The 23,792-nt window shown below is 41.1% G+C and overlaps 1 protein-coding gene and 1 long non-coding RNA gene across 8 annotated transcripts in view; one reads left to right on the forward strand and one right to left on the reverse strand.

Moving 5' to 3' along the window:
* Positions 1 to 23,792, forward strand: part of LOC120890832 (uncharacterized) — a 73,634-nt gene that overhangs the window by 45,353 nt on the left and 4,489 nt on the right. For all 4 annotated transcript variants that reach the window (XR_013427918.1, XR_013427915.1, XR_013427916.1 and 1 more), the window contains 3 exons: positions 1,032 to 1,216; positions 1,989 to 2,076; positions 16,429 to 23,771. This is a non-coding gene — a long non-coding RNA (uncharacterized LOC120890832). The remainder of the gene's footprint in view (positions 1 to 1,031; positions 1,217 to 1,988; positions 2,077 to 16,428; positions 23,772 to 23,792) is intronic.
* LOC101965641 (retinal-specific phospholipid-transporting ATPase ABCA4) overlaps positions 10,364 to 23,792 on the reverse strand; it is a 129,588-nt gene continuing 116,159 nt past the window's right edge. For 2 of the 4 annotated variants that reach the window (XM_078026769.1, XM_078026766.1), the window contains 9 exons: positions 23,686 to 23,748; positions 23,107 to 23,213; positions 21,899 to 22,040; positions 18,500 to 18,634; positions 17,557 to 17,660; positions 17,389 to 17,481; positions 15,590 to 15,839; positions 13,967 to 14,056; positions 13,154 to 13,291 (listed from right to left, as the gene is read on the reverse strand). In XM_078026769.1, the coding sequence (XP_077882895.1) occupies positions 13,232 to 13,291; positions 13,967 to 14,056; positions 15,590 to 15,839; positions 17,389 to 17,481; positions 17,557 to 17,660; positions 18,500 to 18,634; positions 21,899 to 22,040; positions 23,107 to 23,213; positions 23,686 to 23,748 (1,044 nt within the window). In that variant the 3' untranslated portion in view covers positions 13,154 to 13,231. Of the gene's footprint in view, positions 10,753 to 13,152; positions 13,292 to 13,966; positions 14,057 to 15,589; positions 15,840 to 17,388; positions 17,482 to 17,556; positions 17,661 to 18,499; positions 18,635 to 21,898; positions 22,041 to 23,106; positions 23,214 to 23,685; positions 23,749 to 23,792 lie in introns of those variants that run through there. The other 2 variants (XM_078026767.1, XM_078026768.1) reach the window with 2 other exon arrangements.

Here is a 23,792-nt window from a genome sequence, read left to right on the forward strand (position 1 = left end):
GGTGAAAAAGCTTGGCTGTTATGATTAGTGGAGACTCAGCTACCTATTTCAAGAATCTGCTCTCAAATTAGGTTACAGCAAAGTTGGGTTACAGCTTGCTACATATGAAGGCAGCTTTAGTCCATTTAATAACTCTCACCTTGTGTTCAGACTTTCAATCTTGAGAGATTGATCAAGACCCTGGGCACTGATACCACTTTCTATCACCATGATAATGGACTTATTTGTTCTCAGTGTAGCATACACAATTCACAATGCCAAATTAGCTGGTGACTCTTCATCTTTTTGTTATTCTAACCATAAGAAGATCATTTGATGAATAAAGGAAGCCTGTGTAAGAATATTTAAAAATTTCCAGAGTTTATGACACACGAGGGAGACTATTATGATGACTATCAGGAGGCAATACCAAGACACTGCACATTCCCCAACTATTAAGGAAGTACATTTCTTAATAGGAGTCTCCATGAATCAAACTAGTCAAATCAAACCATTCAAAGTTCAGGCAATAAAGATAGTTTAATGGAATTGAGTCTTATTGATCATAGCCTTTGGAACATGATGGCAATTGAGGACTATTCACTGGAAAGTTGCCTGATTTAAAAAGATATCCATTTTTTTATTTATTTATCTTGGTAACACAAGTTGTAGCACCCTGGAGTCCCAGTAAATATAAACATAAAGATTTGGACACTTTGGAATAGCCAGGCTTATCCACCATTCAAGATGCCTGCAAACCAACTGGTGGCTACTCCCATAAACACATCTTGTGTTCCTTTATTCTTGGAAACTTCCTCAATGTATTTAGTGGTAGTGTTTAGAGAAGTGGCAGTATACTTTTTAAAAAAGTGTAAGTAAAAAAGTCAGACACCTTTTAAATTAAGATTTCTGGAGCAGTAAAATCAGGGGAAAAATAAGTACAGTCCTCAGTTTCATTCAGCTCCTAACATGAGCATAGAGAGATCTAGAGTTGCAATATATGTTTCATTAAGAATTTTTGTTAAACATGAATGTTTTTCTCCATCTTTCAGACAGTGGATTCTACTTTTCTGAACTCCTAGGAGACATGCTTGGCCACAAAATCCAAGATATCTCCCTAAAAGTTATCTTCAAATTATATACAACCACCACCCACCACAACCAAGAGTGAGCCCCCAGCAACCCCAGTGGAACATTTTCCAGGGAAGGAAACTAACTCATCTTCATCTATTTCAAGGTTGGTACTAATTTTGGTTATTCACAGCTTGGGCTTCTGATTTTGGAAGGAAGAGTCATGTATCATATATGACATTTCACTCAATGACAGACTACATATATGATAGTGATCCCATAAGATTATAACTGGAGTTGAAAAAATCACACCATCTAGTGACATCATCGTGGCACAATGCATTACGTGTTTGTGGTGATGTTAGCATAAATAATCCTGATGTACTGCCCATCATATAAAAGCATAGCAATACAATTATGTATAGTATATAATACTTAATACTGATAATAAAATGACTATATTACTCATTTATATATTTAGTATACAATACTTCTTATTTGTATTTATTTTTTATGGTGCTGGGGATCAGACCTAGGGCTTCTACCTCTGAGATACCTCCCCAGTCCCTTTATTGTGATTTTAGAGTGTTCTCTTTATTCTTTTAAACAGACTTTACTGTAAAACAGTATGTTCTGTTATACCTGCAGCAGCCTCATACATCTCGAATTTACTGTCTTGTGATTGCATCATTCTCTCTTATGCTTGATATAATCTAGTGTTGTTTTATTCCATGATCCCTAAACATACAAAATTCCTTATTAATATTACCAGTAAAAGGCCAAATCAAGTGAGGGACCTGGAAATAAAATTAAAAGTGAGTAAGTACTATGAAGTTGGGAAGTCTGTCATGGTTACTGTGTGCCAGTCAGTTATGTCTTGTTCCATCAGAGTTATCATCTTGAAGAACAACAACAAAGTGACAAATGCTTCATTGCAGGTATTGAGACTGCAATATGGTTTGTCTGGAATGTCCTCCCAAAGCTCATGCATTGAAGGTTTGGCCCCCAGTGAAGCAGTATTCAGAGGTAGGACCTTGGGGAAATGAGTGGGTCCTGAGGGCTCTGACCTCAACAATGGATTAATCCATCGATGATTCATAGCTTCATGGGCTCTTAGGAGGTGGAAATTTAAGGAGGTGGGGCCTAGTTGAAGGAATTAGGTCACTTACAGCCAGCTTCTCTCTTCCCCTCTCTCTGTTTCCTGCTGCCATGAGGTGAGCAGCTTTGCTCTGCCTTCCCTTCTGTCATGATGTTCAGCCACATCACAGGCTTAGAAACAATGGAGCCAGTTGACCATGGACTGAAATCCCTGAAATCATGATGCATAATAAGTATTTCCTCCTGTAAATTGTTTTTCTCAGGTATTTTATCACAGTGACAAAAAAAACTGACAAGCACAGAGACTCACAAAAATTCAAAAGGACTTATATCACTTACGAAGAAACTTCTTAGAACTGAATTAAAGACCAGACACAGACACATATCTCTTTCAGTACCACAATGATCATGGCCAGAACAAAATATTTATTTGCAATGTTGAAAGAAAGGCTGAATCTAACTATGCTGTTGAATTTACTCTTATCTCTGGGTGGTTTAAGTGATTTTTAAAAATCATTATTCATTACATAATGTGAAAGTGAATGATGAATCTTGAAGTGCTGATGTGGAGGCAGCTGAGGAATTTTTGAAACTCTGGATAAGCTAATTATAGAGAAAATTACTTGTCAGAGTAAATCTTTAAGGTCTAGTAAGAAATTTACTTTTTGTAGTCCCTTTATAACATACTGTAAGGGTACATAACTACATAGAGTGCAAAGAAACCTAAGTAAATGATCTTCAATGACATTTTACAGATAATTAATTGTACCTGCATAGGTAGTCTCCATGTCTTGAATACATGATCCCAGAAGCACAAGACAGCTTTTGCAAGCATCACTCTTTGGAACAATTGGTATATTCATTGGAAAGGTCAGAGTACTCTTTCCAGTAAATGTAGAAAAGCAAATAGCAATTGTGTCTGGAATACCAAGGATGTGAATGATGAATGGGTGTTAGAAGAAATCAGGAGAGAGATTAAGAAATTCTTAGAATCAAATGAGAATAGTGATACAACATACCAGAACCTCTGGGACACTATGAAAGAAAGTTTGTAGTTATGAGTGCCTACACAAGGAAATCAGAAAGATCCCAAATCAACATTACTGGAATTGTTTCCTGATTCAGGGGCATTAGTCCCCAAAACAACAATTACTCTAGTGTCTTGCTAAAGCATAACCTTTGCTAAAGCCAACCACAGATTATGGTCCCATGGATTCTCTAGTAAGGAGAGGGAAAGGGTTAGGACAGAAGGAAACAAGAAAGAAGAAGGAGAAGAAGTGAGAAAAGAAGGAGGTGAAGGAGGAGGAGGAGGTTAAATAGATAATCATAGGGAAGTTGACTTGGATCAGTCCTAGGGAGTTCATTTAAATTGCATATCCTACTAGTTTCCACACTAAGATTCTGCATAAAAATGTACCAGAGCTATCCATGATATTCAGGTTCAGATTTATAGGCATGAGCTTCCGAATTAATATGCCAATTAATATGTCCTAGAGGTGCTGGTATGTTGTATCACTATTCTCACTAATGGTGATTTGCAATGGTAATAGGATAGCAGAAGGCAGCATCTACTTGGAGTCTGTTGTTGCATAGGGTTACTGCTAGAAGAAACCCCTTGTTTTTATAATATGCAAAAAATCGTGGAAAAAGTATAGCTACCTTCGGTATAAATATGGAGCTTGAGTGAAAGCAAAAGCATGGCAGTTTGAGCTGACTTCAATTGGGGAAGTTTCCTTTTCTAGTAACTCATTTTGGGTTATAATACTGCCCTGCCTGGTATTTTGGAATAAGACCTGTCAGCAAAGAGTATAAACCCAGGACTATCCAATGGAATCTCTTATAAATTAACACAAGGGGCAACTGTTCCTGAAACTACACTCACATAATAATAGCCTTCATCATCATAAGGCAGAGGTAGTACAAAGGTGGAGTTGAGCTGTAATGTGCATGGAGATTAGAGGGAGACAGGAGGAGAGTTCCATGAATTGCCAATTGCTAAAAAAGGCTCAGTTTTGATTTAATAGACGTTCTACAGAATGCAAGGACTTGTAAATAAACTTAATTTCCTAAGACTAGCTAAGATGGAACCTTTATTTGCTGCTGCTGCTTTTAAGTAATTAGGACATTCTTTAGCTACTGGATCTAACAGTAAGTTATAATATGTGATGGATCTATGTTTTCCCCATGCTCTTGGGTAAGAACTCCTACTGCCTGACTGCATGTTCATAAACAAATGAGTAAAAGGTTTAGCATAATTTGGAAGTTCTAAAGCTAGGGTCTATTGTAAAGCCAGTTTTACTTGGTTAAAAGCATGCCCACGACTATTTTCCCAAAGTGAAGCCTCTGGTATTGTAATTCTAGTGACCTCATACACTAGTGAGGACATTGAGAAAAAATTTAGGACCCAGGATCTGTAGTATCTTGCAAGTCCAAAAAGGCTTCTTAATTGCCTTTTGGTTGTAAGCCAGGGAAAACTTCTAATAGTTTTATTCTCTCTGGTGAAAGGAAATCTTTTCAACAGTCAGATCATGTCCTAAAGAGCAGATTTTTTTCCCCTTGAAAATTGTAGTTTTCCACTGAAACCCTGTTACTTTTATGTGCCAGTTGCTGTAAGAGGTAAATGTAAATGGAATTTGTTTCAGACCACTCCTTATGGGAGAACATAGCAACCTATCATCTGCCTACTGAATTTGGGGAGGATTCAGAAGGGCTGCAGGGCTGCTAGTCCTCATGCAATGCCTGAGACAAATAAGAAAGGGCTTCAGCAAACCCTGTAGCATTACAGTCCAGGTTCACTGTTGACATTTCAGGACAGGCAGACAAAAACTGACTTTCTTTTCAACTAGAATACTAAAGAAAGCTAAATAAAGGTCTATGAACTATGAACCATTTTGAATCAGCAGGCACATTGGACAATAAAGTATTTGGGTTTAGACCCATAGGAAACCTCAGTATCATAATTTTATTAATTATCAGAATTTCAACTTCACCCTTTTGGTTTTTCAACTTGTAGGACTGGAGTTCTATCAGGATGGGTACACAGATTTGTAAGTCCTTGTTTAGTTAAGTCCTTTATAATCAGTGAGAGTCCCTGGATTGCATTAGGGGTTAGTGGATAGCAGGGCAATTTAGGCAAAGTTTTTGAATAATCAATTTGAACTCCAAATAGATGGAGGTTCCTTCTTTAACCTTTCCTATATCAGTCAAAGAAGAGGTCCATAAACATTCAGGTATTTTTGAAAGGTCAGGGATATTGTGGGCTTGAATTTTCATATAATTAATTTCTGCCAGTAGAGAATATAACATTTCTGGTTCAGGGGAATGAAAACACTGTGATTATTTCTCTGAAGAGAATTTTATGTGCCTTTTAGTTTGTAAGTCTTGCCCTAGCAAGTTTACTGGAGCAGTATCACAAGGTAAAAGGTGTGTTTTTCTGAAAATGATCTCCATACCATTGAAGAGGTTAAGATATAGAAAACTCTTGAACTTGACTTGAAACCCCCTCCCTCACCATAGAAATGACCTTTTAGCTCTAAGAAATTTGTTGGCTTTTTAAAATGGGGCTCATGGTAGATAGGGTAGCATAGTACCCATCAGAGTTGTGGCAGAATTTCCCATTTACTTTAATTTTAGTTTTTCCAAGTTTATTTAAAGGTATTATGGTGAAATTTTTCCTGGAGAAACACTCAGAGCTCTGTTAATGCTGCTGATCATCTCATGGGCTCCTTCTCGTGGAGAAATAATCTAGTCCAAAAGGAGGCGGCCCATTGGTGCACTGACGTTAAAGTGGACCATATTTCTTCCATCATCCTGGTTGTTTTCAAGGAGGATGAAAACTTTAAGATAAAGAGTTTCTTGTTCTAGGATCTCTTGGTTGTGGTTTAAAGACAAGAACCTCCCTTTAGTCTTGGCCCCTATATCTGTTACAATAGTAGAGATGGAGGCTTATTATTCTTTTATTTTTTCCCCCTGTTCTACAGTCTTCTCAGAATGCTCAGCTAAGGTTGCAAATCAACCACATGTGTGATTTCTGACCCAGGATCTTCACACATTCTAGGTCAGTTTGGTTTTTAACTAGGCTACTAAATTCAGGATGAAGTCTCAGTATAAGGATTATTACACATTTTAAATATGTAAAGTACTTAAACAGCATAAATAGTCCCTGGTCATATAGTTAGTGTATTAGCAACCAATATACTGATTAAGAAAACCTCATTACAACATAATGAAAACAATATCTACTGTTTTCTTCCCAAACTTTTCAAGTTTGGCTTCACGGAAGTGGCATTTCCTCTTCCCTTTCCTCTTCTGTCCCCTTTCTTTCCTAAACAAATCCATTCCTAAGGCTGTTAGGTTGGGTAGACAGGGTGGGGCTAAGGAGAGCCTCTGTGGTCTTGAGCAGTCTGAAGGAGCCCAGGTGAGGTGAGTAGAAGGTCCATGTAGGAAGGTGGCCTGGGGTGGAAAGTCCCACCCCAGTCAGGGTGAGGAGTATGGTGGTATGGCCTGGAGTGGGGAGGCAGCCCAAGCAGGAGAGGAAACAGAATGGAGTGTTCAATGGGCGTGGGAGAGGATAGGCCAGCCCACTTAGGAGCTGGAATATCACCGAGGCAGAAATGATAAAGGGCAGTGATAAAAAGCAAGGAGAGAGGGAGAATTGGGAATGACCTTGTAGTGTGGGAAGCTGTGTCTCAGCAAATGGCAGAATGCAGGATGTGAAGAAGGAGGAAGAGGATTCTGAGGTCTTGAGCCTCTAGGATGGGGAGAAGAGCTATGCCTATAACTGAACAGAAAAATAATTGGTTTAGAATTTCAGAGAATGAGGACAATTGAAATAATGAAGTGTAAAGTTACTTTAGCATTCTGTAGTTCTCAAAGCTCATCATCTCTCTGGTGGTAAACATCACTGGATACTCCTCTTCAACATGGAGACTACAAATAAATGGGCTTTCCTGATTCTACCCTGGTTTTCACCCAAGAACCCAAACTAAAAAATGAACCAACCTTCAGATCTCGCTATTTTGTTTCTATAGAGCTCCCTAGCTGAGGGAACCAGCATGGATATTCAGAGCCAGGTCCTGACACCTGCTGGTTTAGGGAAGAACTGGTGCTTTGCCTATAAATTATCTTGCATGAAGCAAGGTGGTTGGGAGAGGCAGGTAAAATCCTAGGCTCTGTCATACCTTCCTGCAGGTTGGCTGCTGCCAATTGTTATTGGTAGGGATTATCTTGTATGCTGGAGATAAAAAATTAAAGATTCTAACTTGAAAATGGTTCCCATTCTCTGACCTTAGATTACATCTACTGTCCCGGCTAGAGTTATTTCAAGTCCCAACTGTAAAACAGAATAAAGGGAACAAGTGATATTGGGATTTACTAAAAGGCACCTGAAGCTGTTTTTAGGTCCTTCTAATAATACATCCCTCTGTTTACTCCCTGGAAGGGTTGACACCCAATGATCTACAGGCCATATCCAGCCTCCCCTGTTCCTTTATGTATTGTCTGTGACTGCTTCTGGGCCACAGAACCCAAGTTGAGTAGTTTTAAGTAGATACCATATAACCTAAAAAGTTGAAAATTTCCATTACATACATTCCCTTATGAAAAGCCTGCTGACCCATTCACTAGCATGTTAACACCATGGCCAGGCTTGGTGGCACATGCCTGTAATCCCAGCTACTCAAGTAGGAGGCAGGAGGATCACAAGTTTTGAGATCAGCCTGGGTAATTTAGTGAGACCCTGTCTCAAAATAAAATGTAAAAAGGGGCTAGGAATGTAACTAAGAGGTAGAATGCCTCTGGATTCAGTATGGGGGGGAAAAGAAGAAAAAAAAGATAGTCAAATCATGAAGACAGAGTCTGGTCTTATTCAGTGCTTCATTCCCAGTATATGGAGTTCTGGGTGCTCTTTGCTCCTCTTCTGCTGTTTCCTCTACCCCTCCCTTCTCTCTTACTCTTTTGCTTCTCTGGTAGCTATAGGAGGATCAACTCAGTGTCAGTATCATTCAAGACCAAAGAGACCACCAAGCTGTGCTGGAAACCAAGAACAGCTCTGCGACTGAACAGCATGCCTGAAATGTTCTCTGGCCAGGTGCTGTCTCTGCAGAACTCTGTGAACGGAATGTCCCCTGAAACTCACCATGACACAAGATCATGGCTGTGTTCCCTTGTAAAAGCTAACAGTATACAAAATCAATAGGAATACTCTAGTCTGGGCAAAGCTTGCCTCATGGAAGACCCACATTCAAGCCTTGATAAATATGGACACCTCACGGAAGACCCACATTCAAGCCTTGATAAATATGGACACCTGTTCAGAAAGCTGAGCATGTGGCATGGTGAGCTGTGGGGATGACCCCAAGGAGAGCACATATTTTGGGGATCCTCATACTATACCATCTCAGTAACTTATAAACCAAGTGAACCAACTACTAAATAATGAACTTCTTTATGACCTGGGATCAAATGTCAACTTCTTGGTTTCCTTGGAGTTCCACACTGGACGATGGTGGTGCAGAGTGGGCTGCCCCATGGCTCGCTCTCCTTTCCTTCCCTCCCCGGTTTTCACATGGGTTTCATGTGCCATGTGCAGACACCAGTCTGTATGATTGAGCTCAGCCTTGCTTCAGAAAGGGCTTGGAAGCAGGCTTTACACCATTTGGACAGAGAATTTCAAAGTTCTGGGGTCAGAGGTCATGTCTCCTGGTACCTGTGAACTCTGCCTGTGAGAGAAGCAACTGGAAGAGGACCAGATTGGGACCTGCAGGGAAGGCTGAATGACCAGTCAAGGAATCTAATTTTTCTAGGACTTTGTTTCATTATCAAGTAAAACAATGGAAACAAAACAATTATATGGATCTTAGATTTTGAATGCTGAGGTATTTTCTAGCTCTGTAAGCCTGCTTTTGTGAATCTGAATCTTCTCCTACCTACACTTTCCCAAGTCTGATGATCATTTTGGACAAAATATGATAAATATCTTTTTACCTATAAATATTAGGATTAATGAACTGTTATTCTCAGGACAACTGTTGAGGCCCTAAACCACCATACTGAGGAAACTTGAGCCTCAATTGTCTGGGTGCCTGAAATAGCTGTCCTTTAAGGCTAACACTCCCTGTTACCAGGGGAGAAATGTTATCCCCTTCTCCACCATCTCACAATCCTGCTGGGGCAGAACTTCCTTTATAGGGACTGCACTGCAAGTCCCCAAGCTGTCACAGAGACTCTTTCCTCCAAGCCCGAGCTTTGCTGCCCCTGTTTTTTCTTCCTGTCTCTTAGGAAAGCTGGAGTGACAGGCACACATGAAGCTCTCTGTGAGCTCTTTACTCACACTGAAAGAAGCTTCTCCTTTGATTACAGCTATTGGAAAACCTAAGCTCCCCAAAGAAGAACTAGAAACTTCAAAAATCTGAAAGCAAGTCATATGCCTGAAACATCTTTTATGTGGTCTTGTTTTCTGAATTGACTCTATTTCTTCCTCTCCTTTTTATAAATCTTTATGAATTAAGATGGGGGGGGATCTTTCAGTAGGTTAACTCATTTTCAGGGAGATTTGGGCTAACCTGCCAACTTGAATACTCCTCAAAAATAAGCACACTGGGTATGAGCACTACGAAGCCCATCCATAGGTCCTAGACGGAAGATTGTCTTGGTAGAGAAGTCAATTTGCTTTCCTCACCCACAGTCTTTTGAATGATTTGATTTAAAACTATCATTTTCTAGCTCCTGGTGAGCTTTTATATGCCCCATGACCCATTCCCTCTGATACCACTGCATAGGACACACTTGTCTGCATGGTGGGTGTGGCATGGTGTTGTATGAGGCCTTGACTTCTAAGTTTACAAAGACATGTCAGGTTTCATCCATCCAATGAGCCACTCCTACCTATCCATGCTCTTTTGTTTCCTGTCCTAATTATACCTGTGAGGTAGGCATTCAAATGTGCCGGGCAAACAGATGTGAAATGTGGGTTCAGATAATACCCACTGACAGTGTTTACATGCATCACCAGACGGATGTCTTCTTTAAACCCTATAAAGACTTGACATGCAACATGGACACTAGTCCATTTACTTCCACCTGTGTTGCAGAAAGTGCTCCTGTGGCAATAACTCTCATGGAGGTTTATGGCACTATATGGAGCTACACACTCCCACAGAAAATATCTGAAACCATTTTAGATGGTGCACACCAGGGAGGTCAGTGAATAGGGTGATTTGTGATTAGACTGCATTTTATTTCTCCTTGAAAATTAAACTTAACTCACCATCCACACACCACACATACACAGAAGCAGATTCACTTGAAATAAGAGTGATATTGAGGCTAAAGGTATGGCAGGTTGGACTGGGATTCTACTCCCATGGTCTGGATGGAAAGGTTATTCTATTGTTTGGTGGGGTCAGTTTCACCCTCAGGTGTTGCAGGTGAACTATCCCTCTGGTTTCCTTCTGAAAGAGCCTCCTCCTGAGTTCACTGTGCTCCTTGTATGTTTGTTTGCTGCTTAGTGGATCAGTTTCTTTTGGATGACCACATGGGCAAAGGCTCCTGCAGTCCCGCGTTCCTTTCAGCCGTAGGGAAGAGCAGTGCTGAAGGATATCAGGCCTGTGGAAGGAGGTTAGATAGACTCTTATCATCGAAGTTTTCTGAAGAGCTGGAGTAGCTGCTTTTAGACATTACAAGTTCTTTGAAGGAAGCCCAGCTAAGGGAACTGTGGTTCTGTCAGATCACTGAGGCTATGGGTCATGTTTGTTTCCTCTTCTGTGAGGTGATTGTTCAGGGTTCCCAGCTCTTAAGATTCAGGGTGTCCATGTTCCTTATGCACACGCACACCCTGGAGTGCATGCAGGTTGCTATCTTAGAGGGAAGCCAATCCTGCGTGCCACCTCCAAAGGATGCTATGGTGTCTTTTGATTTGCTTTTTAGCCCAAGGAAGTAACTATGCCCTTACTGTCTTAAAAGCCAAGAAATCACAAGGCAGGTCAGGCTCAAGTCCAGAATTCCTTTGTCCACTTCCTACAAAGGTGGCTCCTAGGAAACATGAACATTTAATTTGGGGGATGGATCATAGAGTAGGATTTGAGCTGGGGTTCAGGATATCGGGCTTCAGATCAAACTCCGGAACCAAGTCCATGCCCCTAGAGAAGAGGAGATGAAGTGACCTTTCTAACTGGAGATATTCTGTTTCTATTCATAAAGTGTAGGTAGAATTCCTGAACCAATCCCTGCTACAGGTGTGGGAGAGTGTGGGAAGAGGGGCTAGAGGCAGGCCTTCCCAGTCCATTCAAAATGTGGTTTATTCAGTTTTCTGGATTAAAATCACCCATCTCTTAAGGCAATGATTACTATTATTGTATTCAAGGTTCAGCATATGCTTTGAGGTGGTGCAATGAGGCATCAGGTACCTCTAAACAATGAAATTAGTTTCATAAGGAAACAAATGGATAAGATTAAAAGTGAGGCAGGGAAATTGCAACAGTGTGTGAAAATAAGGATCAGAAATTGATCTGAGTTGTTCCTGACTTTAGAAAGCACAGATGACCACATACTTAAAACCCATTTAGGATGTTTTTAAGTTGTCTGATCATCTGTCGCCTACTCATCTATCAAAACAATCTTCACCTATTTTTATAAAATAGATGGTTAAGATAACACAAAACCTAATTCCAAAAGATGTTTTCCAAGACTAAGTCCTCTGACAAACTTTAAAATGGTCTTGATAAGCAGGTCTCTAGACCTTGTGTAGGCCTTGCTCACAGCCGGGGACTGTGAGGCCAACAGCCTGCTGAACTTCCTGAAGCTCAGCTCTCCCATTTGTTCAGAAGCAAGCTGCAAAGCTTTTCTAGAATGCCTTGAGAGAAATTACCCTTTTCTGTAGAGTACTTAAAAAAAAAGTATTTTAAAGTGGTGTAATAAGAACAAGAATGTAATTAACTCTGTTTCATGACAGGTTTGTTTACATACAAAGGAGTTTGCTAACCTTTGTAAAGATAGTATGTCATAAATTAGAGATACGGTTTGAATTAAAAAAATTATTATAAAATAATAATAAATAATTTAACAAATGTGTCACAGTAGGTTTTCTAATATTTGTGAGCCAAAATATAAAAAATATAATTTAAAAATTATGTCTAATAAAGGGGAAAGTTTGGAATTAATTGCTGTAGGTTACAGACTATCAGTGCCCCTGGCCTGGCCCAGAGGTGATGTGTTGGCCCTTTAAGATGGAGTATGCCAATGGAGGCTGGGGGAGGAGCAGGGTCGACCCTGGAAGTTCTAGGAAACAATTTTGCTACCCAATTATGTATCTGTGTTATAAAAAGGATTCATATTTTTTTGTACCTTTAATTTATTTATTGATTTTTATATGGTGCTGAGGATCGAACCCAGGGCCTCGCACATGTTAGACAAATGCTCTACTACTGAGCCCCAGCCCCAGCCCCAAAGGATTTATAATTGCAAGCTGATTTCAAAGAATCATTTTGACTAGTGTCAACAGCAACTACAAGATTTATAAGTGAGAAATGGTGACTAGAAATCAGCAAAACTAACCTTCCCTGAATAGGTGTCTTTGCTTGGCATTTTGGCGGGGTATGTGTGTGTGCAAACTCCACCTTGCTAAGTGGCCGTGAGACCTCTACTGGTCAAAAGGAAAGGGAAACATTCATCACAAGCCCTGTTTTGGAAAGCAGTATCTCAGTCATTCACTAGATTTGGTTTTTCTTGCAATCAAGAAATTGGTTGGGAGGAATGAGAAATTTGGAAAATAAGATCTTGCATACTTCTGCTTTTTGGAAAATGCTTTGATTTGATTTGGTTTATTCTTCAGGTAAGTCAGGGGAGAAAGGCTGAGTCAACTCAACCCTTTAAAACCCCAGGCTTCACAGTCCTCATCAAATAAACCTATCTATAAAAATGAAAAAACAAACAAACAAACAAAAAACCCCAGGCTTAAGTCAAGTCACCTGAGAACTGGCACCTCCATGCTTTCTCTAGCGATCTCTCCGTCTGGGGAATTTGGAGGGCAAGGTGTGCTTCTCACATGGGCACTGTGCCAAGGCAGGTATCTGGACATACTCAAGAGTTATTGCAGGCCAGGATCCACACCTTCTATTGCTTCTTCCTCTTTCATCTTGATACTTTTCTAAAGAACAAAGAGCCCCCTTCCTACAACAGACATGGCCCTTGATCTAACTAAATGTGCCCACCATTGAAACAGATGCTGGTTCACTCCCTTCCTTTGAAATTCTAATGCATGACCAGACATAGATATCAAGTATTCTAATAACCAAAATGTTTTCATATTCTGTCCTATCTTCCATGCTTCTTATTTCTAAACAAAAACATGTGGGAAAGTTCTTCTAAAAAAATGCTCTCCCACTGGGGCATGGTGGTGCATGCTGGCAATTCAAGCAGCTGGGGAGGCTGAGGTAGGAGGATTTTCAAAGCCAGTCTCAGCAACTTAGTGGTAGTGATACTTTAAGCAGCTTAGTGAAACCCTGTCTCAAAGAATAAAAAGAGCTGGGGATGTGGGACAGGGGTTAAGCACCCTTGGGTTAAATCCCTGGTATAATAATAATAACAACAACAATAATATGCTGTCCTTTCCAAATGGCTTCCAGATTACAATAGGAACAACAAGACCTTCAGCGCAGAGTGGTGGGGATGTAGCAAGGATATGGTAGGGGCATGGTATGAGTGGAGCTCTCAGCAGGAGGTATGTGTGAGCCTTGGGTCACCTCAGGTGCAGTGGGCCAACTGGGCCTGGGAGCCCAGGATCTGCCTCAAGCAGTGGACTGAGAAAGGGCAGCAGCAGTACCTTGGCTTTTTGGCTGGCTCCAGCAGCTCGAGGATGCAAAGGAAGGTCATGAGGTTCCATCTGCTGTTTATTAGCAAAGTTCACAAACACCTGGAGTCAAAAGAAGAGCAAGAGTTAAGTAGATGTCTCCAGAAAAACAGCACCCTACACGACCTACCCAGTTAACTCTGTATTTTCCAATTATCATACAGCCATACTGGGGTGACTGGTGTCCTGACCAGGGGAGGCTGGTACATGCACACAAACCCAGCCACTGGTCCCCTGGACAGAGCTTGCATCTTCCGAGCCAAGCCAAGGAAGTTCCTGTTAGAGGTTTCAAAGGACTTTGGGTTCAGATGTTGGAGTAACCAAGGCAAGGCAATTTCTCAGATAGCACCTTCCTAATCTGTTAAAGAAGGAACTAAGAAAAGGTAGTTGACTCTTTTCTGATCTTCATTCAATGCACACAACTCCTGCCTAAGGAATCCAGTTTGGCCTTCATCTGCTCAAGGCTGATAAGAAGGTGCAAGTGAGCAGGTGAGCCAGCTCCTCTTCAAGGAGTAAAGGGTGACTTGCCTGTTTCTACTGTTTTGTTGAACTGTCTTTCAGGGTGTTTAGTAAAGAAAACACTCAGAAAGAACCCAAAGGTCCACTGATGAATGAATAGAAGGATAAGCAAAATGTGGCATTTAAACCCAATGGAATATTATTCAGTCTTAAAAAGGAAGGAAATTCTGACACATGCTACAACATGGATGGGCCATGAGGACATTATGCTTAGTGAAATAGGCCAGTCCCAAAAGGAAAAATTTTGCATGATTCCACTTGTGTGAGGTACACAGAATAGCCAGTTTCATAGAGACAGAAAGAAGAATGATAGTTGCTAGGAGAAGCGGCAGAGTGGAGGAGGAACAGTATAGTTTAATGGACACAGTTTCAGTTTTGCAAGCTGAAAAGAGTTTTGGAGATGGGTGGTGGTGATGGTAGTTAACACTCCTGAATTTTACACTTAGAAATGGTTAAGTGGTAAATTATATATATTTTACACAAACACATATATATTTTTACCACAATCAAGAGTGTGATTACATTATAAAAATACAGATGGAACATGTTTATAAAAACTCACCAAAGTGGGCCTGGGGTTGTGGCTCAGTGGTAGAGTGCTCACCTAGCATGTGTGAAGCACTGGGTTCGATCCTCAGCACCATATTAAAAAAATGAATAAATACAATAAAGGTACTATGTCCATCTACAACTAAAAAAACAAACAAACAAACCTTTTTTTAAAAAAAAATCACAAAAATGTACACTTAAAATAGGTGTGTTTTATTATATGTAAATTACATATCACTAAAGTTGATTTGAAAAAAAAAGCCACCACCACACACAAGAAAGAAATAACATGTAAAAGAAGAACGATCTAAAAAAAAAAAAATCACTGACATTGTTTGCTGACGAGTAACATTATTTGAAAACAATTTCTGATTTATCAAGATTTACCCTAATAGACAGAGACAAAAGTGTGTTAAAAATCGGGAATGTCATGCCTGCCTCTTGTGTCAACTGCAGCCCACGTTGGCATTCTGGCCCAGTCTTTGCACAGTCTTCTCTCCTGTGCCTGGTGCCCTGAGGTGGACTTGCCTGATCCAGTGTGGTCTGTGTGACTGAGTACTCCTCGATGAATAGGCTGTCTTTGTGGGAGAGGAGCAGCTGGAAGATCCTGGCCAGGGAGGAGGAAGAGACCTGGAACTGGAGCATGTTGTAATGCCTCTCCCTCTGCACACTGCCAGGGAAGTTCCCCTGGAAGAACTGTTCCACGGGATTCAGGTCAGGAAGCAAGTCATCCTTTGGGGATTTGATTTTCATTGTGACAATGTAGCCATCTCCAAACCTAAGGGATGCACAGTGAAGTACAGGCCTGTTAGTGGGTGGGGTCAAAGGCAATCACAAAATAAGGAGTAGACTCATCCTGCACACTGGGGTTAGGCCCATACCATTGGCCATCTGTGTGTGTTTAAAACTAGGAGAAAGAAATGTAGTAGTCCTTGGGGAAACCTTTTGGTACCAGTTTTTAAAGGTCTGAATGTGTGTGGTAAAGTGGCAAAGTTGTACTTTCTGAAGTCAAAGGTGGTTGTAGCCCTGTGGAGATCCCAGGCCCGCTGATAAAGACATGTGACCAGTGCATTCTGAATGGGGTGGCAAGGGCTGACTGGCCTTTAGGACACCAGCCAGGGGGAAGCAAAGGCCTGGGAAGACAGCATGCTTTCTCTAAGGAAGTTTCCAGAAACAGGGCCATTGGTGCTTCCTTCCTCCCTTCACCAGGTTGCTGGTAATCTTCACAGGGAGGATGAAGGATGGTCTACCAGAGAGTGTGCTGGTGGTCCTTTGGCATCTGTATATGGCTAGGTCAGGGTGTATGATGAACACTATCATTGTAAGGTCCCTCCTTGACCTAGGGCCATTCTCTATCCTTCTTTCAGCTCCAGAGAATTGATGTCTCTCCACATGGGAAAATGCCTCCTCATCTCTTCAATCATCTCCTCTATCATGGAGAATGAGAGGCAAAGGAGTATGGGGTCATCTCTCAGCAGTTGGGCACAAGGAATTGCTGACAAAGATCTGACCTTACGTGCTGATGTCCTCACAAATATCCAGCATGGAGACTGTAATTACTCAAGAAATCAGGGTCAGATATCCATTTGCCAAATGTAGCTCATCTACTAGACCTTTCTCCCTAGACCTTTTCACTGAAATACACCTTTACAGATCCTTAAGATTAAGCACATCCGCATAGGTAAGGTAGATTCTGTGACGTCCCTTTTATCAACTAGCTGATGATTTTAGATTCTGGGCTCTTGATAAGTGTGTTAAATAAAATCCACAACTATAAACCCACTCTTTCCCAGGTTAGAAGGCATGTCAGAATGCAAGGGAACCTGGCAATATAATGATAATCTTGTTTTAACTGGTTGTTAGTTTCAGCACACAAACTGTAAATAAGGAATTATTTACAACAATTTATGGGTACAGGATAATTCTAATCGAGACTACTGGCATTCTTAGTTTCTTATGGTCATTTTTCAAACTTAAAAGCATATAATAGTCTAGAGAAGAAATCTGGTTTCCAAGTTGTTTGGTCTCCTAATCATTCTTATATTGGTTGTGGCCTCTCATGATAAAAGCCAGAGTGGATCTGGTAGGATAAGTGAGGTGACATTGAATCAGTGTTTTAACCACAAGCAATTAGTCCAATACAGAGGAACTTATTATCAACACAATGCTTTCTGCATTTGCCTCGGGGCACTAGGCCCAGCTACCACTAACAGGTGGGATGAGAGGCAGCAGGATTCTCCCAAGCATCCATAGAGAACACAGGGCCTGGTTCAACCCCACAAAAGGTAGCAAAAAGGAGGCCGCCACCCACCCCCCAGCTTGCTTACTTGTATTTGAGGTGCTGAATGGTGCCCAGACACTGAAAGGTGCCCTTCACCATGATGGCTAGCCGGGTACACAGTGCCTCACACTCCTCCATGCTGTGGTACAGGAGAGAGGAGATGAGGCAGTAGCAGGGACTCCCACCCACCTTCCCCACCCTGGGCATCTCTTGCCTGTGAGAGGTGAGGACCACGGCTCTCCCTTCTCTGAGGATGCTCACAATGGTGTTCCACAGCATGCGTCGCGCCTGAGGATCCATTCCGGTGGTGGGCTCATCCTGTGGGGTGGGAGAGAGAGCGGGGCATATGGACTTGGAGTTGACCTTTTTGGGTCACTACAGACTCTGCCAGCTGACTCCCTTTGAGCAGCCCTGGTGTCTGAGAAGGATGAGCTGACAGATACTTTCTCAGTGGTTTCCCAGCTCAGCAAGATGGGGGAGGGGCACCCAGGTGCAGCACATGGAAGGCTGGAGGTGAATCAGAGTAAAGAAACATGATGTACACCTCTAGATTCCTTCAACCTGAGAGTAGGTTACAGTTGATATAGGCAATGGTAGAATTATCCTTTAAAAAGGCCAAAATAAAACAAAACAAGCAAACAAACAAACAAAAAACCCCACCAAAATGGACAACACAAAACTACAAGTGTGTAAGGAGAGGAAGATAACCCAGGTAACTTTTTGGCTCCCTCCATGTCCTGTGACCCATGCCCTCATGAACCTCAGACTGCAAGGTCTGGGGCCCTGGGCCTGCTCCAGCTCTGGGGAGAGTCATGGGAGCCTTGGATCCAGATCAACATGTCTGTACACAGGTATCCCACACAGACCCCCTCATGCTGAAGTAATTTCCAACCAGACACCAACATTCCCCAGAGGGGACAGAACTTCCCCATGGTGAGCTGTGGCCCTGGAGAGACTTCCCAGCAACTCCTAATCAGACCATGCCTGAAAGCTGCAAAGCAAACACTGGGCTGATGGCTCAAAAGGAACCGTGCAGGGTGCAATCCAGATGAAAACAAACTGCCACAGGACCTGGGACACATTTTCCCGACCAGAGAGATGCCGACTTGCTTGGCTCTTAGGGTGGCCCCCCCAACTTCCGGTTGCGATGCCCTCACCAGCAACACCAGAGGTGGGCAGCCGATGAGTGCCATGGCTGTGGAGAGCTTCCGCTTATTGCCCCCACTGTATGTGCCCACCAAACGATCAGCATAGAGAGACAGGCCCAGGCTCTGGATGCTCCAGTTTGCAACCTAAAGAAGAGAATGAAATCCCATCTGGAGAAGAGGAACATGGGCACACGGCAGACCTCCATGGTTCAAAGTTTCCCGTTCGCAGATCCCACCGGTCCAGGATGACAGACCCAGTTAGGGCTACTTGCTGGCTCCTGTCCTCTGGCACATGCTTCAGGAGCAGATAGAGTCTCCTTTCTACTCTGTACCTTTGATACCAGTGTGTCTTGGGCAGCTCAACAGTCATCAAGGGAGTGAACTTAGGGAAATGAACTTAGGCCTTACAAAGATGAAGAGAGCATTTCTTACCATGTCCTAGACTGTGGCTATTGGAAAAGGAAGAGTCCTAAGGTCTCTTTGAGAAGATGGTGGGTCCAAGACCCACTGGTTACACCCCTCAATAGAGTCACACCTAAAGTTTTGTGCAGTTAATGCATACTTACAGAGCACTCACTATGTCAGGCACTGTGCTAGGCACTGGAGAACAATGGTAAACACAACCATCATGCTATGCTCACAGATGGGCAGCAAGGACAGACAATAGAAATTAAATAGAATGACAGCAGTGTTTTGAGGGAGTTCTACAGGGAAACATGATAGAGAATAACAGGGGTGGAGGTATATACACGTGCACATTTGTACAGAGGAAAAAACTAAGAAAGTTGATGGAGATGATCGCACCATGCTCTGCCTTCTGCATTTGTTGTACTCTGCCTGGTATGGATACTTCACTGATTTATCAATTGTCCCTCCTGCTAGAATATAAGCTCCATTTTTGACTTTTCATTTGGAAATAGTTTCAAACTTTTAAAAATGTGTAAAAATAAAAGAAATACAAAGAACATTCATAAGCTCCCCCTCTCTTTCTCATACAAACACACACACACACACACACACACACACACACACACACACACACACACACACACTTATTTTTCCTGACCTGTTTGAGGATAAGTTTATGGACCTTCATTTCTAAGTACTTCCATGCATAATTCCTAAGAGTAGGGATATTCTCTTACACAATCGTAGTTTGGTTATCAAGGTCAGTAAATTAACACTGTCATGATATTTATCTAATCTACTTGTTCATAGTTCAGTTTTATCAACTGTCCCAATAATGTTCTTCATGTCACCCCACTTCCCCACACCTTGCTTCAGCACATGATGCAGTCTATTGTCTATAATTCACTCTTTATATCTTTAGCCTCCTGTTATAGGAATATTTCCACAGCCTTTCTTTGTCTGTATGTCTTTGATATTTTAAAAGAATATTTTTTAAAAATGGAATGTTCCTTCTTTGGAATTTGTCTGATATTTCCTTATGATAAGATTCAGATTACACATTTCTAGTAAGGATTCCATATGAGTGAAGTTGTGTCCCTTGGGTATCCTGTTTGGGGCATGAGATGTCCACCTGTCTCTTGTAGATAACATTACTTTTGATCACTCAGTTAATATGTTGCCTAATTTTTCCATTATGAATTGCTCCCCACCCCTTGCAACCAAAAAGCTATCTGTGTAGATGTTCTTTTAAAACATGTAAATTTCCTCTCTCATAAAAACTTCCCCTAGATTTATTATACATTGGTGATTTTTGTGCAATCTGGTCTTTAATATGGTCATTGCAAAGTCGTTTTCTGACTCCAGAACTTCTTCACACTAATCAGCACTTGACTGTAAGCAAGATCCTTCCCTTCTCTTCTATTTATCTAACAGTATAGACACAAATTCCTACTTTACCTCCAGTGTTTTACAACCTATCATGGTATTTCATTATTTTGATTTTCAGATTGTTCCATATTTGGCTGTGGTGGTCCCTTCAGGATGGCTCCTATGTTCTTGTGACATATCTCTTCATTTTGCTTCCTACTTTTAGCACAATAAGATGTTCCAGCTTTGGCATCTGTCACTTATTTGAAGAGTCATGGTTCCCTTTAGAAGGGGAATATTATGAAGATCAAAATCTGGGCAGAGTACACTCACAGCTATTAGGGTATTCTTCCTTCTTGGCTCTTTCAGAGGACAATAAACACATACACACCAATATGCACATGCATATATGCATGTAAATGTGCACTATACGTGAGCCTACCTATATACTTACATAAAAGCATGTAAGTATTTCATGAATTCACAGTGTTAACTCTAACTCCAATCCACCCCGCAGAGCTCCTTCTTGCTTTCCCCCTTTCTGTGTTTGTATTGTTACTTCTTCCATGGTGAGAATGTTGGCTCCAAAAACATTAACACATTTATCCATTTACTTAATCCTATATAACACATCTAAAATGGTTTCAGAATTGCTTTTTCTATGCCACTGTAAAAATCTAAAAAGAACTCAGAACTTGAAGTTCTTTGTCCTCACTGCACCCTGCCCAAGACTGAGAATAGCCAAATACTATGTTCGTCAGTTGTATTAGTTCTTCTCCCATATCTGTATGCTTATGATATTTATTTGAAATAAAATTGGGTTTAATTAGCTTCAGTTTATATGCAATGTTTTTTGCTTCCATTTATACTTTCTTCTCATTCTTTTGATTTAGTTTTATATATGAATATGTAGAATATTAACATTTGCCAGAAGCTAAAACTATAGAAAGAGATATCCCCAGAGAATTATTATCCCTTCCCTTCTTCCATCCTAACTCCCTCTTATTCATCACCAAATCCATTGTTTTCTGGTTTACCCATTTTGTGTTCTATTTGTGAAGGTAAACAGACATTTAAATGATCTTTTATTTATTTTTTTACATAAAAGTAGCATTCTATTAGTTCTCTTTTGCATTTTGATTTTTTCCGTTTAACAATATTAGAATTAACTCCCATCAGTTCACAGAGATCTTCCTTATTCTTTTTTTTTTTTAATAGCTGCACAAGATTTGTTGTGTGCATGTACCATAAATTCATCAACCAGTCTACTGTGCCTAAACATTTAGGTAATATCCAGTATTTTGCATTATAAATGCAATGAATAACCTGTACATATGCATTTTTTTTTACTGTGGGATATGTATTTTCAGAAGTATAACTGCTGGGTTGATAGGTAAGTGTGCACATATTTTTTGATATGAATGTAGGAATTTTTTTTTCCTACTTTGTTCACTACTCTATCCCTGGCTTCTAGAACAGTACTTGGCATCCAATAGACACTATAGAGCATTTGTTGGAATGAATAAATGAATGGATAGTATGCTTTAATTTCCAATCTCTAAATTAACATACTCCATGAAATAGGCTTATGGTTTGCCAAACTCTTATATGGCCACAACAAACCATTATTACCTTCTCAATTTCTTTTGCTGGTACACCCCGAAGCCGGGCATAAAGGTAGAGGTGTTCTCGGCCCGTGAGCAGGTCATCAACTGCATCAAACTGAGGACAGTAGCCCATATTTTGATGGACTTCAGAAATATTGGTTAAAATACTGTAAGAAGAAATAGCAATTGGTGAGTTTCCTACATAGAGAGAATGACTAGAGATCTGGGCTGGAAAGCTTCTTCCAGGGGGATAAGTAGGCTGACTCTTCTCCTTCCTGCTTTGCTTTAGCAATGCACACCAAATGTTCACATTTGGAAATCAAAGCAGGGACCTAGCAAAGAGGCAAACATGTGAGAGGTCATCCGTTGTCCTTTCCCATAGAGGCAGGAAGTCTGTTTAAAATTGCAGAGGGAAGCATTCACCCTCTGGAAGCTGAGGACACAGGCCAGTTTTTCCTTTATACTCTTTGGTGTGGCAAAGCCAAGCATCAACATGCAGTCATTGCAGACCTAGGGCTCTCAAGAGTCCTTTAACAAGTCCCTATCTAGAAACAACCTTCATCATGGTAATTCCGAACTTGGGATCCAGGGGCTCCAGCAGGGTCATGAACATGCTTCAGGGTTCAGTAAATTCCCTGAAACTTTTTGCAAAAATGTGTGGAGAGAGGTCATGGGAGGTGCTGGTATATTCTTTTGTATTTTTTAGTACCAGGGATTGAAGTCAGGGGACTCGAACACTGAGCCACATTCCCAGCCCTATTTTGTATTTTTATTTTAGATTTTATGAAACATTTTCACTAAGGAACTCACTGAGTTGCTTAGTGCCTTACTTTTGCTGAGGCTGGCTTTGAACTCTTGATCTGTCTCAGCCTCCCAAACTGCTGGGATTATAGGCATGCGCCACCACCCTGCTGGTGTAATCTTTTGTAGGAAGAGGGTGCAGGTTTATTAGGTGCTCAAAAGTTAATGACCCCAGAGAAATGAAGGACCACTGACTTATTGCTTCCTAGAACTTTCTAAGAACCAGTGCTAATAACACTCTTATAATCACAATTCATTTCCATTTTTCAGTGGATCTCTTGTGTACTTTTAGGACCATGCTCTCTGGGAGGCAATGATCTTTCTAGGTCACAGAGTCATTCTGACATAGGATCTGAAGATCACCTTCTGTATGTTGGATCAGGGATGTGGCCTGTGAGCTACACCCTGAGGCAGAAAGGGCGGGGCACTCACCTCTTGCCTGCTATAGTGGCATCGCCTGATGTTACTGTGGTATCCCCTGTGAGCATCTTGAATGTGGTTGTTTTGCCTGCACCATTCACTCCCAGGAGACCAAAGCACTAGGAGAAAAAACAGAGCTGGTCTTGCACAGCAGAATAAGAGGGCCTGGAATGTCAGGCTCCAGTGACGGTGTGTGATCTGGGGGAGGCATTTGAGACCTGGATTGCCAGTACAGAGGCTACTAGCCACATGTGGCTACTGACACAAAATACACCTAGTCCCAATGGACATTGACCCTATGTGTAAAACACTCTGGATTTTAAAGGCTTAGAATGAAAAAAATGCAAAATAGCTCATCGATACTTTATATTAATTTCATATTGAAGTGATAACACTAGACATATTGAGCAAAATTAAAAATATTGTTAAATTAGTTTTATATGCTTTTATTTTTTAATGTAATTATTAGAAAATTAAAATTCACTACGTGGCTCTTGTTAGATTCCTATTGAGTAGCTCTGCTTCAGAGGGGAGGAGTCTTGCATAAACTGATTTTCTGAAGCACTTTCATATTGGTCTGCAGATACCTACCTCACCAGGACGGATTCCAACACATAGCCTGTCCACTGCTGGGCTGGAGGAGCCTGAATAAACCTGTAAGATCCAGAGAAACTGAGGTGAGGACTGAGACAGGGTTA

This window comes from Ictidomys tridecemlineatus, chromosome 11 (assembly GCF_052094955.1).
Source record: "Ictidomys tridecemlineatus isolate mIctTri1 chromosome 11, mIctTri1.hap1, whole genome shotgun sequence".
Lineage (NCBI taxonomy): Eukaryota > Metazoa > Chordata > Mammalia > Rodentia > Sciuridae > Ictidomys > Ictidomys tridecemlineatus.